The sequence below is a fragment of the Canis lupus genome, chromosome 11 (assembly GCF_048164855.1).
Source record: "Canis lupus baileyi chromosome 11, mCanLup2.hap1, whole genome shotgun sequence".
NCBI lineage: Eukaryota > Metazoa > Chordata > Mammalia > Carnivora > Canidae > Canis > Canis lupus.
The window spans coordinates 47,012,469-47,030,223 of record NC_132848.1 but is presented as its reverse complement, the minus strand read 5'-3'; the positions used below and the strand labels follow the sequence as shown (position 1 = coordinate 47,030,223).

At 37.1% G+C, this 17,755-nt stretch overlaps 1 protein-coding gene across 7 annotated transcripts in view; it reads left to right on the top strand.

Annotated features, from left to right (window-relative positions):
- The window catches only part of VWA3B (von Willebrand factor A domain containing 3B), a 256,215-nt gene that overhangs the window by 203,209 nt on the left and 35,251 nt on the right, over window positions 1-17,755 (top strand). For 3 of the 7 annotated variants that reach the window (XM_072768075.1, XM_072768074.1, XM_072768081.1), the window contains 2 exons: window positions 725-824; window positions 14,640-14,692. The exons of 2 other annotated variants lie outside the window; for them this stretch is intronic. In XM_072768075.1, coding sequence (XP_072624176.1) covers window positions 725-824; window positions 14,640-14,677 — 138 coding nt within the window. In that variant the 3' untranslated portion in view covers window positions 14,678-14,692. Of the gene's footprint in view, window positions 1-724; window positions 828-14,639; window positions 14,761-17,755 lie in introns of those variants that run through there. 2 more of the 7 variants (XR_012003287.1, XM_072768078.1) reach the window with 2 other exon arrangements.

The window sequence follows — 17,755 nt, the reverse complement described above, 5'->3', positions numbered from 1 at the left end:
ACACATTTTAGCAATGACATAAAAGTGTTCACTTCTTTTCACTTTATTTCAAAAATGAAATAGCTTTCCCAAATTCTCTTTTTCTAGTCAATAATAGCCACAGGGCTGTATAATAATAGGGTACAGATTATTAATAAGAAAAATATTAGATGCTTTTAGCAAATAGAAAAGATAGATTTTAGAGTATCAGCAAATTTGCAACCTAATTAAAAGTGGGGTTTATATACCTGAAAACTTGGGTGTCACCAGGATTATGGCAAAGAAATTAAAGGAGAAATCTACCTCCAAAAATATGAAAGAAAAAGAGACATCAGCTCAGCATCAGGATAAAGGTAGTAATGTAGCAAGAAAGGAGTTTAAGAGTGAGGAAATAAAGCAGAATAAGATGTGAGACAGTGTGTGGGGAGGTTTGCTACCCTCCCAGAACCCAGAGATTTCTCATAGGCAGAAAGGCTCTGGAGTAGTTACTTAGTTTTGGTCTGTACAGTGGCGAACTGGTAAGGTAGGGAAGAAACCATTCATCAAGTCATATGCATGCATGCAAGCATGCATTCATGTAAGCCTGCCTGCATTCATTCAATTATTCAACAAGCAGTTGAGTGCTGACAATATGCCATGCTCCAAAGAAATACTGTATCAGACATTTGGAAGGTACTTACCTTCTCTATGCTACCTCTCTGTATCTCCATTTTATTTTTGGACCAATCACTGTTTTCTGGTTTAGAGGCATGTAGAGAGAATGAAGAACTACAGGACAAATATACATAAGAAAATTTTGTTGATACTATATTACACAATGCATGATACTCTCAGTGATATTAAAGGTATGTATACTGTGTTGTACTTTATTGATACTGTCCAGTTCACTGGCTGGGGAAAATTGCAATAAGAACAATGTATTTCTACTTCTAGCTGGTGTGGAATAACAGGAACCTGATTTCATTCCCAAACCCCTGCTTGAAACAATTAAAACACTAGGTAAAATATATGTAGCCACAGTTTCCAAAACATTGGACACAGGCAATAAAGTACAATGATCTCTGAGAAACAAGTGAGGTAAGCCCCATGATTGCACAGCTTACTTCCTAGAGTCAGTTTCCAGGCTGCAGCAAAGGGAGCAGGAACCTAGGCAGAGCCTGATACCTTCTGTGAATGGAGGAACTGAAACTAGGATTCTGAGAAGACCAAAGCAACTGGAGTCTACAGAATAGAGAGCTGGAGAGGAGAAAGCTACACAGAGAACAATTCTGGATATATGTCGATAAGCCCCCTTGAGTTTTCATCTCTGTACTAGTCAGTACCTGCCTGTGAGGAAACTACTCAAGGCTGGAGGGAGAACTTTTAAAAAAAAGTTAGAGGAAACAATCCCTATAGATCACACAGATCTGGGAATATCTCCTGTTTCTTCCAGTCAGGATAGATAATAGATATCTTTAATCAGGAGGCATCAAGTAGAGTACTCAGAAGAGGTTTGCCTCAGTCCTGAAACAAAGTTGGCCTTAGGCTAAACACTTCTCTGGTCCTGTACAATAAGGCTGAAGAGCAAGCCCTAAAGGAATCAAACTGTTTCCAAGTAACCTATGTCTCAAAACAAAGCTCAAGAATATTTACAGGGATTTAAAAAAAAAAAAAAACACCCAATAAAGTAAAATTTACAATGTGTGCCATTCAATAAAAAATTACCAGGCATACAAAGAAGCAAGGAAATAAGAACCATAATGAAGTGAAACTAACTCAGAAATGGCACAGATTATGAAGAGGACCAGAAAAAATTACCATGTTGGTATACATAAGACTTTATTTTTTATTATTTAAATATCTTTTGAAGGATAGTTGGTTGTATAGAGTAATGGCAGTGGTGCACTAATGCATTTCCATCCCCATACACACATCTGTAGTCATTACCTTAGGTGATTTGTGTGCTTGATTTTCACTGCATAAATCTACGCTTTTAGTGTATGCCAGAAGAAGTAATACGTGGGGTTCAGTCTGCCAAAAAATAATAGTTATGTGTCTAGATTTTTTGGCCACCACATATAATCGGCCTGGGTCATAAGCCAAGAGTGGGTCCAGGATGGAGCGATTGACAACCATACAAGTACTATGTGGAATGGGTACAGGGGAACTCTCTGAAAGAGATATATACTCTTACCAGAAGAAATGGAACAGATGTTCAAGAAACTGGATGACCATTTGAGCGATATAAAAAAAAAAAAATCCATCAAATAGCAGACATTACCTCTGAGTTCCTTTTCAACTCCAGGAGTCTCTGGATCAATGACCTAGTCTGTTACCAACTCAGAGCAGTTCCATATAGATAACTGCCCTAAAAGGTGGGGAAGATGTGGTAACCAAAACATTTAGACAAGAGAAATTAATTAGGGGAATAGAATTGAAAAAGTAAAAGTAAAATTATATTTGCACATGATAAAAGAGCATACCTGAAAAGCCAGCGAGAATCCGTGATAACAGTAATTCAAACAATGTAAGAGCTCAGCTAGGTGGCAGAAAAGAACTTTAACTACAGAAATCAGTAGCTTTTGTATATCCAAATAATGATCAACTAGAAAATATATTGATAAAGGAAACCTCACTTATAATTGCAAACAAGAAAACAAGATATAGTTGATTCTCATTATTCATGGTACTTCTGTATTGTAAAGTCATCTGTAACACTGAATTTAGCAAATACTGAATCATTGCCCCCAGTGAAATATGGGATTAAGTTCCTGCAAACCTTTGATCATATCATTTTCACTAATTGATCAATATATAACCTTCTTTTGTGTGACTGTTTAAAGACACCTTATTTAATAAATATTTATAAGCATAGAACTCACAGCCAACAGTGCTATAACTCATGCCTTAAAGAAGATTGTATAACACTCATTTTTTTTCTTGCGCTTTGGAATACTAGATAGTACTTCAACACTACACTTGGGGACCATTTTATTATTATTTTTTAAATCCATCCACCTTTTTTTTTTTTCTTTTTAATTCAATTTGCCAACCTTATAACACCCAGTGCTCATCTTGGGAATCATTTTAAACAGCAAGATCACCAACAGTAAGCATAACAATGTAGAAAATGTGGCATTAAAATACACTATTAAAAGGACACTTTTTTAGAGCAGGAGAGCTGAAACGAGGCAGGTGAGTGACTCATTTTTCACAGCTCGGAGCATATGCATATCCACAAAGTGTACTGACTGTTGATTTTGGAATTACAAATAAATTCTAGTGAGTATATAAATTCACAAATATGGAATCCACAAATAATGAGGATCAACTATACCTAAAATTAACAAGAAATGTGGAAAAACAACATGAGAAAAACTTTAAAACACTACTGAAAGACACAAAAATAGATGTAGACATCTCTTCGTTTTAGATAGGTTGGCTTAAAGTCATGAAGATGTTGACTCTCCTGGAGTTCACTTATTAAAGTAACACAATCCCAATAAAAATAACAGCAAAAATGTATAGAGTTTAAAAAGTTGATAGTAAACTTTGTATGGAAAATAAACATGTGAGAGAAACTAGAAAAAACTGAAGAAGAAAAGCCATGAGGAGAGGGGCTTGTGCTAATACATAAAACACTATAACATCTTTATGTTTATGTGGTGCTAGCACAAGAAAAGACAGACTGATGGAATCGAATAAAATCCAAAAACAGACAAGTATATATATGGAAATTTAGTGTATTATAAAGATAGCATCTCAAATCACTGAAACTTTTTGGTAACTGAACCTGAGATGCCTAATGGCCCTTGGAAAACAATAAAATAGATCATGTCTCATACTACATATAAGAATAAACTCCAAACGGATCCAAGTCCTAAATGTAAAAAAATGAAAACCTATAAGTAAAAGAAAATGTGAGTGAATTCCTCTATAACATGGGTATAGAGAAAGATTTTTTAACTATGATTCAAAATCCAGATGCAATAAAAGATTGCTCAACTCTGCTACATAAAAACTTATTTTAAAAAATGCATTACCAAAAAGGACCATAAACAAAATAAGACAAATGATAAATTGGGAGAAGGTATTTGCACGATACATCACACAAAGGGCTAATGTCTTAATATATAAAGAACTTTTAAAAATTCAGGTAAAAGAAATGACCAAAAACTTGGCAGAAAATTAGGCAAAAGTTATGAACTATTTACAAAGATAAAAGAATAGACCTAAAAATATGAAAAGATGTTTAATTTCACTAATGATAAGAAAAATGCAGATTAAAATTACATTTAGAGAACTTCTGGAAATATGGCAACATGAACTGGTAATGCAAATCATTTCACAAATAATTTTAAGATCTGGATAAGATATTTTTTAAAAATCAACAAATATTTAAGGGCAAAATAAAATGCTCAAAAGCAGACAGAATGTAAAGAGTTTATTCTTCAAAAACTACAACTGGAAAAGTTAAGAATTATGTTTCTGACACTGTAGCCTAAGGACATTCCCCAACTTTCAGGACCAAGACAATAGAAGAATGCAGCCTGACTGGCTCTTGGTGCCAGAGATGAGTTCAAGGCTAAAGAAGTGAAAATTTGAGGAGATAACCCCATCAGCAAGAAACTACAGTAAGAGAGAGCCATAAAATCTGAGCATAAACTCTCTTTTAATTCTTGGCTGATCACTAAATTATGCATGTAAAAGGGAGAACCCAGGAAACTCTGTGTGTGTGTGTGTGTGTGTGTGTGCGTGTGTGTGTCTTAAGGAGAAAGCAGAGAAGAAGCTACTCTTGAGAAAACTAATGGAACAAGTCTGTGTGTTTGCTACTTTTTAACTGAAATGCATTTCCAAACCATGCATAGGTTGGGCAACAGTAATCTACTCTTAGGGAATTAAAGTGTCAGGGGAAAGAGCCAGAGACTGGCAGAGCAGTTGAAAATTTAAGCAAGTAAATTGCTGAAAGAGTGTGCTCCAAAATCTGCCCAAATCTTTGGCTGACCACCAAATTATTGGGCATAGAGGAAGTACTGAAGGTGGCAAGGTAAAAAAAAAAAAAAAAAAAAAAAAAAGCAGCAGTGAGAAGCCATAGAGCAGAATAGAGATTTTGAACTTCCAATTACAGGAAATAAAAGTTTGTAGTTTGAGTACAAGCAAGATAACTTATTAGAATAGAAAAAAAAAAATCAAGCAGACCAAAAAGATTTTAAAAATTTTAAAGACTTGAAGAATGCAGTAGAATCCAGCATCACTAGAACATATGCCCTAAAGTATCCAGTTTTGAACAACAACAACAAAAACTTAGTAGACATACCAAGAAATAGAAAAATGTGTTCCATTCTGATGGATCAAAGACCCCATCATTAGAAATTTTGATTGAGTCCATATGTTCTGTTTAGCAGACTTCAAAGCAACTACTATAAGTATATATAAAGAATTAAAGGAAAATATAGTATTAATGAAGAAATTAATAGGGAATCTCAATAGAAAAATGAAGGTTTTAAATATTTTTTTTTAATTTTTATTTATTTATGATAGAGAGAGAGAGAGAGGCAGAGACACAGGCAGAGGGAGAAGCAGGCTCCATGCTCTGGGAGCCCGACGTGGGATTCGATCCCCGGTCTCCAGGATCACACCCTGGGCCAAAGGCAGGCGCCAAACCGCTGCGCCACCCAGGGATCCCCAAAAAATGAAGGTTTTAAAAGTGCAAAAGGAAAACTCAAAACCTGAAAAGTACAAGAAAACATATGCTAAATGGACTGTGAACAGCAGAGTGAGAAGAGCAGAAGAATCATTGAACTTGAATATGGGTTAATAAAAACTATCCAAAGAAAAGAAGAAAAAAGATTGAAAAAAAGTAAACAAAAACCTCAGAGACCTGTAGGATTATTTCAAGCATTTCAAAATACATAAAATTGGAATCCTAGAAGAGGAGGAGTCAGAGAAAATTTAAAAAAAACAAACATGGAGACAATGAAAACTTCCAAAATGTTGTGGAAAATGTGAATATATCTGATAAGTCTAAGTAATCCTAAGCATTATAAATACAAATAAAATCAAGTCATGCCATAGTCTAACTGATAAAGATGATGATAACAAGAAAATCTTGAAAGCAGCCAGAGAAGAACAGCGTGTTGCATTCAGGGAAATAATTTCACAACATAAATGACTTCTCAACTAACACTAGAAGATGTAGGAATGGCAACTGTGCAGAAAGAAAGAAAAAAACAAAAAACCTGTAACAATTATATATTCGGTGATCTACCTTCCAGACTAAAGGTGAAACGAATACACTTAAGTATGTTTGAATAAACTCTTAACACAGTACCACCCTCTGACAGATAATTATAAATTCTGGACAGAATACAAATAATAACTATCCAGAGACTCTGGAGAGTGATTTAGGCAAGCAGATTCTGATATGGTGAATTTCCTATTATTAACATATTTTAGCTTGAGAGCAGGCTGAGGCAGGATATGGTCAGTGCCACATGTGGAGACTTACTCTCTAAATGAAAACATGTATTCTTTCTTGATCAAAGAACAGAAAACAGAATTTGGAGAAACTCTAAGTTCTGGAAAGTGCAGAAAGAACCAAAAAAGGAAAGAGCCAGAAACAGGGAGCCACAAATTTTGTGTATTTAACTCTGCCCAAATCTCTGACTGCCTCCCTAACCACACATGCATAGGCAGGTTATAAGATCACCATCAAAGGCTAAAATAATTACACAGAACTTTGAACTGCCACCCAAGAGGCAGAGGTTTCTGTTTAACAAAATTAATGTCTGCTTAAATACCAAGGCTTGTGAGTGTTGTTATAGAATCCAGAATCTCTGCAACCTAATATGGACGACTTCTGGAATAAAACTTTAAGTTATTCAACTTTTAATCATGAGAATGTGATTCAATTTCAAGAGAAAAAGCAATAAACAAACCTGATATGACCCAGATGTTGAATTATCAGACAAGGACTTTAAAGTAGCCATTATAACAATGTCCATTCAAGTAAGGAAAAGATGCTTATAACAATGAAGACAGAAAATACCAGCAAGGAAACAAACAGACAAACAGGAAATTCTAGAACTAAAAATTAAAATATCTTAAGTTTTAAAACACCATGAAATAGGCTTGTGAAAAGAAGGAAGGGTCCATGGATCTGGGATAAATCAATAGAAATTAGTCTAACAGGGATGCCTGGATGGCTCAGCAGTTGATCCTGGAGACCTGGGATCGAGTCCCACATCGGGCTCCCTGCATGGAGCCTGCTTCTCCCTTTGCCTGTGTCTCTGCCTCTCTCTCTCTCTCTGTGTCTCTCATGAATAAATAATAAAATAAAATAAAATAAAATAAAATAAAATAAAATAAAATAAATAAAATAATTAGTCTAATAAAGGATAAAATAATTTTTTAATGAACAGAATTTCAGGAAATGGTGGGGGCAATGCCCAGAAATCTAATATACTTTGTAACTGGAGTTTTAAAATGAGAGGAGAGAGAGGATGGAAAAAAATGGAGAAACATTGGCTAAAAAATATCCCAGATTTCTTGAAAGACATAAATTTATAGATTCAAGTTCAGTGAACTCCAGACAAAATAAATAATAAAATCATAGTTAGAGTGTTGAAAACCAAACACTAAAAAAAAATCTTGAAAGCTTCCAGGAAAAAAAATGACACATCATGTAAAAAGGAACTATAATTAGAAATCACTGACTTCTCATCAGAAACTGTAGAATCTAGAAGGCAGTGGAACAACATCATTAAAATGTTGAAAAATAAAACATCTCAAACCAGAATTCTATATCAAATGAAAATATTCTTCAAAAATAAAGGCAAACTAAAGACATAAAAAAGTAAACCAAGGGAAATAAAAAGTAAACCAAGGAAAATTATTATCAGAAGACTTGCACTGCAAGAAATGCTAAAGAAAAATTTTCAGGCTGAAGGGAATATATACAATATAGAAAATTAGATCTTAAGGATGAGATGACCAGCATCTATGAAATATTTTTTAAACTGTTTTTCCTCTTAATTCTCTTGATATATATAGATGTATACATGTGGCAACTATGGCATAAAAGGCAACTAACTGGTGGAGTGGTAAATGGGTCTATATGGTTGCAAGAGTTTCTTTCTTTCTTTTTTTTTTCTTTTTTAAGGGTTTCTAGATTTTAAAGAGTTGTGAATTTTAACTTCTTTCTTTCAGCACCTAAGTAGGTCAGAAAAAAAAGTAAAAATATACATTATTTTAACCTTGACTTATACTTTAAATCCTGGATAACTTCTTTTCCAGTGTGCTTGGTACTTTAATTAATATACCACATGCCTTGGCCATTAAACAAGTTTCAATAAATTTAAACTTAATTAAATTTAAATTTAATTGAAATCATACAGAGTATGTTCTTGGAGTACAATGAAATTAAGTGAGAAACCAATGGCAATAAGATATTTATTAAAATGTCAAAATATTTGGAAATTAAACACATTCCTGAATAATCCATAGCACAGAGAATAAATTACTAGGTAAAATGACAAATCCAAAAGTTAGTTCTTTGAAAAAATCAATAAACCTTTAATTAGTAAGAAAAAAAGAGAACATAAATTAACAGAAAGAGTGGTTATCACTAGAGATCCTACAGACATTTTAATATTAAAATTAGCAACAAATTTTATGAGAATATTAGCAACAAATTTTATCCTGAAAATTCAAAAACTAAGAAGATATGGACCTTGAAAAAGAAAATTAATTAAAACTGACATAAAATGAAGCAGAAAATCCGAATCACCTTATCTATCAAAGAAATTTAATGGGGCATCTAAACCCTTTCCACAAAAGAAGTTCCAGGCCTAGATGGTTTCACTGGAGAATTTTATCACAAAGAGTGAAAGAAAAAATAATACCAATCTTACACAAAATCTTTCAGAAAATAGAGGAAGAAGTAGTACTTCCCAACTTTTATGAGCCTAGCAAAACTCTAATATCAAAACAAGGGTAACAATAAAAGCAAAATACTATGTAAGTTAATCAAATCCAACCATACATAAAAAGATGCTACCTCATGACCAAGTCAGATTCATCCCAAAAATGAAAGATTGTCTTAACAATCAATAATACTCCATTCATGTAATTCAATTTATTGCCACATAAAGGATTATCTCACTAGGGTTCAGAAAAAAAAATGATCTGACATAATTCAGGGTCCCTTCATGATGTAGACTTTCAAGAACATAAGAAAAGAGAACTTCCTCAAATTAATACAGGGCTTTGTATGTAAATGAGCCAAAGATGGCTCTTTGGTGGATTATTTCTTTACTGCTAACTGAGACCCATTTGTGCAACAGCCTGCTGGCGCCAAATTGAAATTTTTTGCACATCCAATTAGTTTTAAAATAGTTCAAACAAGTATTTTTAGCTATTTAGACTGCCTGCTTTGCATAACTCATGAAACCTCACTGAAAGCTGTGCCTACTGATAATATTGGGCCTTGTAGCTATTAGACTCCAAGCAGCTGCTGCCCTTTGGAGGTTTCTCATCCAGAGACTGACTACCTGCCTTATTGCTGAATGGCATCACCTAAACATGTAAGCCCTCTCTCCAATCTTCCTCTCCCCCTGCAGTTTCCTGCCTGCCTTCTAGAAGTGGCCTCTTTTTCTAAGCCTTTGAGAAGTCTCATGTGAGGGACTCTCTCATTCAACACTTTTCAAATGTCACCCAATAAAGCTTGTTGTGTATAACTGCCTCTTCTGATAATATCTTTTTCCTTGATCAGTCCCTGAGTCCCTCAAACTCCCTACAGGCATCTACCAGAAAAAAAGGAAATCTACAGTTGCCATAAATGCTTTACCCTATGATTGGGAATAAGGCAAGGATACCCACTACCACATCTATTAAACATTGTACTGAAGTTCCTAGTCAGTGTAATAAGCAAGAAAAAGAAATAAAAGCCACCAAGATCAGAAAATAAATTTTTAAAAATGTTCGCCTAAGTCACAATTATTTACCTAGATAATTCCAAAGAATATTCAGCACTACCATTAGAACTTATATGTGAGTTTAGCAAAGTCACAGAATACAAGATCAATATTATAAAACTCAATTATAATTCTGTATACCGGCAACAATTGAAAATGGAAAGTTTTAAACATTTAAAATAGTGTCAAAGACCACAAAGTATTTGGTAATAAATTTAACCAAAGAAATGACAGCCTCTACATTGTAAATTCCAAAACACTCCTTAGAGAAATTAAGGAAGACCAAAATAAGTGGATATATCATGTTTATAAATTGGAAAAATCAAAATTATTAAGATATCAGTTCTCTTTACATCTGTTTATAAAGTCAATGTAATTCCACACATCATTCCAGCAGATTTTTTGATAAAAACTATGAATCTGATTCTAAAATACGTGTAGAAATGTAAAGGAACTAGAATTTCCAAAATGTTCTTGAAAAAGAAAAACAAAGTTGGGTGACTTAATTTACCTAATTTTGTGGTTTATTCTAAAGCTAAAATAAACCAGAGTGGTATTGATGAGATAATCACCACATCGATCAATGGAATGGAAAAGAGTCCAGAAATGGATTGACATATATATATATGGTCAATTGATTTTCAACAACAGTGGCAAAGCAATTCAATGAGAATTATGTTCAAAACCTGATACTGGAAATACTGGATCTGCATGTGGAAAAAAGTGAACATCAACCATCACACCAAGCCACAGACTTGAAGAAAATCTTTGCAAAGCATATAAATCTAATAAAGGACTATTTAAGATATCAAAGTAACTCTTACAACTCAATAATAAAAAGGCAGATAGCCCAATATTCTTTCACAGATTAAATTTTATTGTGTATTTCACAAAAGAAGGCCTGTGATTAGCCGTGAATGCACGAAAACTATTCAGTATCATTAGTCATGATGGCTTTTTTTTTGTATGTCAGCTTGGTAATGCTACAATCCCCAATTTTCAATCCAACATGAGTCTAGATGTTGCTGTGAAGGCATTTTGTAGATATGATTAAAATCCATAACCAGTTGACTATGAGGGGGATTATCATAGATAACCTGGCGGGTCTGATTCAATTAGTTGAGGGATCTTAAGGACAGAACTGATGCTTTCCTGATGAAGAAGAAATTCTGTCTGTGGACAACAGCTTTGTTCAGTGTCCAAAGAGTTCCGGCTTGCTCTTCCTGACAGCCTGCCCTAGGTGTGCAGTTTTAGCCAGACTGCAGAGCATGAAGGTGAGGAGTGGGAAGGATATTGTCTGGCAATCCTTCAGGAGACTCTAGAGGAGACAGCTGACCTCATCTGAAAGATGTTGTACTTTGATTTTTGGACCTATAAGAACTAGGGTAGAGGGACGCCTAGATGGCTCAGGGGTTGAGCATCTGCCCTCGGCTCAGGGTGTCATTCCCATCCAGAGATTAAGTGCCACAGCAGGCTCCCTGCAAGGAGCCTGCTTCTCCCTCTAAGTCTCTGCCTCTCTCTCTCTCTCTGTCTCTCATGAATAACAAATAAAATCTATAAGAAAAAAAGAAGAACTAGAGCAGAAATACCACATATTCTGCTAAATTCTGGACGTGCTGCTTTCACATGGGCTTCCTGGGACATTAGGTTCACCATCTTCTGTAAAATGGGCTATGCAGAGGCATTCACTGTTCCAGAAATACTTGGGGGCTAGAGGGCCAACCTCAGACACTTGCTCCATTGTATTTCCAACCCCCAGCCTCCAAAGGAAGACTTGTGTCTTACTAAGAGCTCTTCTTTTACTTTCCTGAGGGCAAGGATTTGGAGGACAGTGGTCCAGGGACTTTTAGTTCTAGGACTGCTCTGTGAGGTTAAGTGAATAATGTTCTTCCTCTCATTTCTTTTCCACATTTCCTCTCTTTGTTAATATATTTAACCTATACCTCATGCCCAGCAGAGAAACGTCTCATTTGCTATTTTGCTGTGATTGAGATCAAGGAGAAAACATCAAGGTCCACCAACAGCTCAATTTTCAAAGCACATCTTGCATCTCTGCTCCCTGGGCAATGATCTAGTCTACTTTCTCTATAAATTATCTGTTTTCATGTTTGAGTTATTCTAGACGTCTGTGGAGAGACCTCTGGGGTTTCTGCTCACTCTCCATCAAAGTTTAAGGTATCCAGGCAAGGTGGTGGTCTTTAATCAGGAGTCTGCATCAAGTAGGCCTTCTATGAACCCTGCAAGAGCGTGTTACTGCAAAAGCTTTGCTTAAAGCAAAGGCTGAGATGCCTCATGCTCCTTGAGGTGGCCTTTTCCACTTTTAAGTAACTCTGCCTTCATTTGGAGTTACAACCTATCTGCTGGAGAGTGTCATAAGGTTTCAAACCTCTCTCTGGGAGTTTTTGGAGGTACAACCTAGCAATCCTGTCTACATTATCAGAAACCTTCATTTGTGTTTCTCTGCTTCCAGAGTAAATTTGAATATAAATGATTTGCCTTCTGCTGGGAACCCAAAATTTTATTCGTTATATGTGAGTCTTCCCAATATTCCATCCTTTCCTATAGAACAGAGTAGAAATGGTCCAAGGTAGGAGTTACACCCTCCAGTCGAAGCTTACAACTTTAATATGCCTATAAATTGCCTTATTGAAAAAGCACAAGACCTGGCCCTATTCCCAGAGATTCAGACTTACTGGGCCTTAGGTGGAGCCTGGCATTCTGTATTTTTAACAAGCTCCTGAGCAGGATCTCAGCAAATTATACCTGGGGAGCCAGCATCTAAGTAGGTGATCTAAGAGAAATGCTCCTCCCCACTATGCTTCTCACCTCCCAGTTCTTTTTTTTTTTTTTTAAGATTTATTTATTTATTTATTCATGATAGACAGAGAGAGAGAGGCAGAGACACAGGAGGAGGGAGAAGCAGGCTCCATGCTGGGAGCCCGACGCAGGATTTGATCCCAGGACTCCAGGATCACACCCTGGGCCAAAGGCAGGCACTAAACTGCTAAGCCACCCAGGGATCCCCCTCACCTCCCAGTTCTGAGCCCTAAGCACCCTCCCTCTCATCAGGGCCAAGGAGAGCTCAAGAGCTTCTAAGACCCAGAGCCAGTTTACCTCTTGACTATCAGGCTTGTGGTCCCTACAGAAGGACTTCTGGGCACCTGGAGTGAAAACTATGCCTGCCTTATAGGGCTGTTGTGGGCATAAAATAGATAGAGGGCTTGGAACAGGAGCCAGCACACAGAACTCAATAAATGTTAGCTCCTCTATAATCATTATCACTGCCTTTGCTACTACCATCACTCCCGCTCCCACTGAGAGATGGCAGGGAGTCTCCTAAATGCCTCCACCCTCATGCTTTGTGAGGAAACCACTCAGAGCAGTCCAGAGCCATGTGGTGCAAGGGATAATCATGAGCTTGGCATCAAAACCAAATTTCTTTTATCTATCTCCCTCCAGGCATTGGGAGACTTTCCCAGGGCTCTCAGCCTGTGGAGGATTAGCCCATCCACCCCTCCCAGCAGTGAATTGTCCCTCCACTGAAAAGTTAGTATCTCACCACCCCTCTCCATGACTGTTTCTTTCCTATATGCCACTGCAATCCTGAAATCCCCTTTCTGTCATTCCAGATATGCATGGTAGTCTCATTCTGATCTAGCTCCCTCTTCCCAGGCATCAAGGGGCTGATGGAAGCCCTCACCAAGCCCTCCTTCGGAATCACAATGCTATAACTCTCCCCTCAAGATAGTGATGACTGAAAAAAAAAAAAGATAGTGATGACTGTGTGGAGGCTAGTGCCCTTCCTGGTGTTCCTCATGCAGTCCTTCAGAAGCTCATCAACCTTTGTTCCAGGAAGTAGAATGGCTTTGGCTTGAGACTCTGCTGACCCATTCACAAAGAGTAGGAATTCTTTCTCAATGTACTAAGATGAACCAAGTACATAGTGTAAGTGCTCAATACATGTAGAATGGCTGGACCTTGGTTTAGGTAACCTTGCTCCTGGGCTTCAAAATTCCCTGATAAGGGCAAGTGTATTTCAGAGAAATAACTCAATCTAGGCCACAGCAGGGGCTAGCATGGACCAGATGATGCCTCTCCAGGCAATCCCTCTGGGATATGGGAAGTATATCACCTAGATCTTTCTGGAAGACCCTACTCTGTCCTTTCTATTTGGCCTCTGGCTAAGAGGCATGTAGTATGGCCTGGCCACACATGTTCTTTCACAGGACCTGTAGTCACCAGCTTTTTGGGCCCTACTTGATAATATTTTGCATTGTATACCCAATATCCTCTGACTAATGTAACAGTTATGAGTGGGACAGATGCTACAATCAGGATTAAAATAGGAGATCCCATTCTTGGAGGATTAGCTAGGTAACAATGTTTGCCAGTGCCCCCACCATTAGGCGTGATTATGTAAACTGAAAAGGAAGAGGTCTACCATTCATGGTGGATTGCTGGTTAGGGGCAACCAATGAGAGAGGGTATCATTCATACTGGGGAGATGCTCATTTGTTGATTCCTCAGTAGTTAGCCCAACTGAAAGCTGACTATTCAGGATAAGGTCAAAGTGACCATACCTTACTTCACCCAGGCTATTAACTAACCTTCCCTCTGATTCTGCAGATGGGTTTGGACAGAGTGAGGGCTTCATGCACATATCAACAACCATTTTTGTGACTTGAGAGTTCACACCCCTCTGTCTAGGTGCCTGGTGGGAGATCCTAAGTCCTGAAAAGGCCTAGGGGCTCAGCTTCGTGGTATGACAGAGACCATAGGGAGACAGTTTAAATGCATGGTTAAGAATCCACCTCTGATGGCAGCCTAACTCTACAATGGTGAGTGTTGCTCTTTGCTTCAGCTTCCCCCTTTGTTATTGTGGAAATTCAATGAATTAATTTACAAGTGCTTTGCACAGTGTGTGGCACAGAGTAAGTGCTATGAACGTGCTATCGTCACTAACTGGAGTTCATGTTTTCTCAGCATCTCTCTCTAAATAACAAGCAGGTTTCATCCTGGTGGGATTGCTATAAAGTATCTTCTAAAACCAAGCCTTAGTTCTCCAAAAATTGCAAAGCTGTCAGTTTGATGGTTTTGCAAAATTCTGTGCTTTCTTTTTAATAGGCTGGAAGCACAACACAAACCTATTGGCTCACTGTCTCCCATCATAACCTTGGAGAAACTCAAGGGACATATGGGACAGAAGATCTGGTTTGAAAAATAGGACCTGATCACCAAAGGTGGTCACTGGTAAAGAGCAAAATAAACTTGCCATATAACCTTGAGTTCATGGCAATGCAGCCAATGATCCCTAAAGAACCTCCCAGGTCTCTCTCCTATGACCCCTCTCCCCCTTCTTCTTCCATAACCCAAGACAGCATTAATAGTAACTCTGGGGCCCATGCAACATACAGACTGTGAGCTCATAAGGAGAGAGAGAATGATGGCAATACCCTCATCTCCAAAGGGAAGGTAGAAGCCAGGGTAGGGAGTGGGTGGAACAGAGAAGAGAGATGAAAAGGAGAGAGAAAAAGAAGAAAGAATAAAGATTGAGAGAGGGAGAAAAGGAAGAAGGAAAGAGGGAGGGAGAGGCAAAAGAAAAGAGCTAAGTCCTCTATATATCCATTTGTAAGAAATCAGAATTCAATAGAGAAGAAAAATTCAAAAGCCACACTTCACAAAGAGTGAAATGGAAATGTAAAATACCCTTGTCTCCTCTAAAATATATTATTCATTGCTCTGTGTCACTGCAGATGTGTGTCTGTGTCCACTCACAGATAAGCAGGATACATTTGCATGATTTAAATGTCATCCAGATCCTGTGAATAATAAACTGGTGTGAAGTCAGTCCAGAGGGTCTGAGTCACTTTCCCTGGAAACTCTTACTTCATCAGCTAAGTCTCCACTCAAGGGTTTGAAATTCTAAGTGCCTGAAACTTCTTGTTGTGCTATCTCATCACTCCCAGAGGAATTAGGTCAAAACAAACCATGTTCCCGTCATCAGCAGCTTTCAAACACCCCCCCCCTACGTAGGGCCACTTCATCATATCAAATAAGTTAGACCTAGTCTCTGTCCTCCTGGGAATTTTAATGTCCAGCATTGAAAAGATGTAAGATAATATCTGCAGAATGAGAAACAAGTAAGTATGTAGGGGGAAACAATGACCTTCTTCCAGAATGGCATTAAAATTTGAACATTATTTAGGTCAAGCCATTTTGACATATATTATCCTCATTATCTATATGATAGATATAGATATAGTACATTCCTGGAGTTTGGTACTCAAAGCTAGGGTTCACATATTCAGCAAGTATTTAGTGAGTTGTTACTTGTGCCAGACTTTATTCTATGCACCGAAAAATATAGTAATAAACAAAGGAGGGGCACCTGGGTCAGTTGGTTAAACATCTGCCTTCAGCTCAGCACATGATCCTGGGGTCCTGGGATCAAGGCCCACATCAGTTTCTTCTGATGAGGAGCCTGCTTCTCCCCTCTCCTACCCCTCCCTCATGCTTTCTTTCACTACCTCTCTCTCTCTAATAAATAAAATCTTTTTAATAAAATAAAATAAGGAAGATAAAATCCCTGTCCTCATGGTGCTTATGGGAGTGATAGACTATGAGGGTGATAGAAAATAAATAATATATGTAGTATGTCAGATGGAGAAAAGTGCGATGGAGAAAAATAAAGCAGGAAATTGAGATTGAGAATGTGGGTGGGAAGAAGTAGGGGTCCTGAAGTTTTAAATAAGATATTCTGGAAATGCCTTCTTGAGAAAGTGATAGATGAGCAAGATATGAAGGAAGTGAGAGAAGGAACCACATGGATGACTGCCAGAGGGAAGAACAGGTGCAAAGGCCCTGTGCCTAGCTGTGTAAGGATTAACAAGGAAGCTAGTAATGGGGAAATGTTGGAAGCAGCAGGATCAGTTAGGAGGTGATTGCAGTAACCCAGGCCAGACATGATAAAAAGGGTAACAATGGAGGTGATCAGAAAACATCAAGTCTAGATTTATTTTGAAGGAGAACAGCTTGAGGTCATTATAGATAAAGCTGCTATAAACATTAGAGTAAAAACCATTTTGATGACTTATGTTTTAATTTTTCTTGAGAAAACATTTAAGGCTAGAAATGTGAGAGCATGAGCTAAGTGTATGTTGAACTTCACAAGAAAGTGCCATATAGTTTTCCAGAGTGGAGGTATCATTTTACATTCTCACCGTCCATGTATGCATTGTTCCACATCCTCCCAAGTTTAATGCTGCCAATATTTCTAATGCTAATCATTCTAGTCGGTGTGTAGCAACAGTTCATTTGGTTTTACTTTGCGTTTCTAACTTGTTCATAATTTGATTAGTAATGACACAATACTTTCCATGTGCGTATTTGCCATCTATATAGCTTCTTCTGTGAAGTGTCTGTTCAAATCTTTCCCATTTGTTAATTGGGATATCTTTTTATTACTGATTTTGATAAATTGTTACATACTTTAGAAGTGAGTCATTTGTCAGATATATGTCCTATGAACATTTCCTTTTAAATACTTATGAGATATTTTGACTTATGTAAAAGTTACAAAAATAGTACAAAGCATTTACATTTAGTCTTCATCCAGAACCCATAAATGTTAACAATTTTACCATTTACCATTTTTACTGTCTCTAACACACACAAACACACTAATTTTTTCTGAACCATTTGAGACTAAGTGACAGAAATGATGCTCCTTTATCTCTAATATTTCAATGAGGATTTTCTAAATACAAAGATGCCCTCTTAACCACGGTACAATTATCAAAAGCAGTAAATTAACAGAGACATGC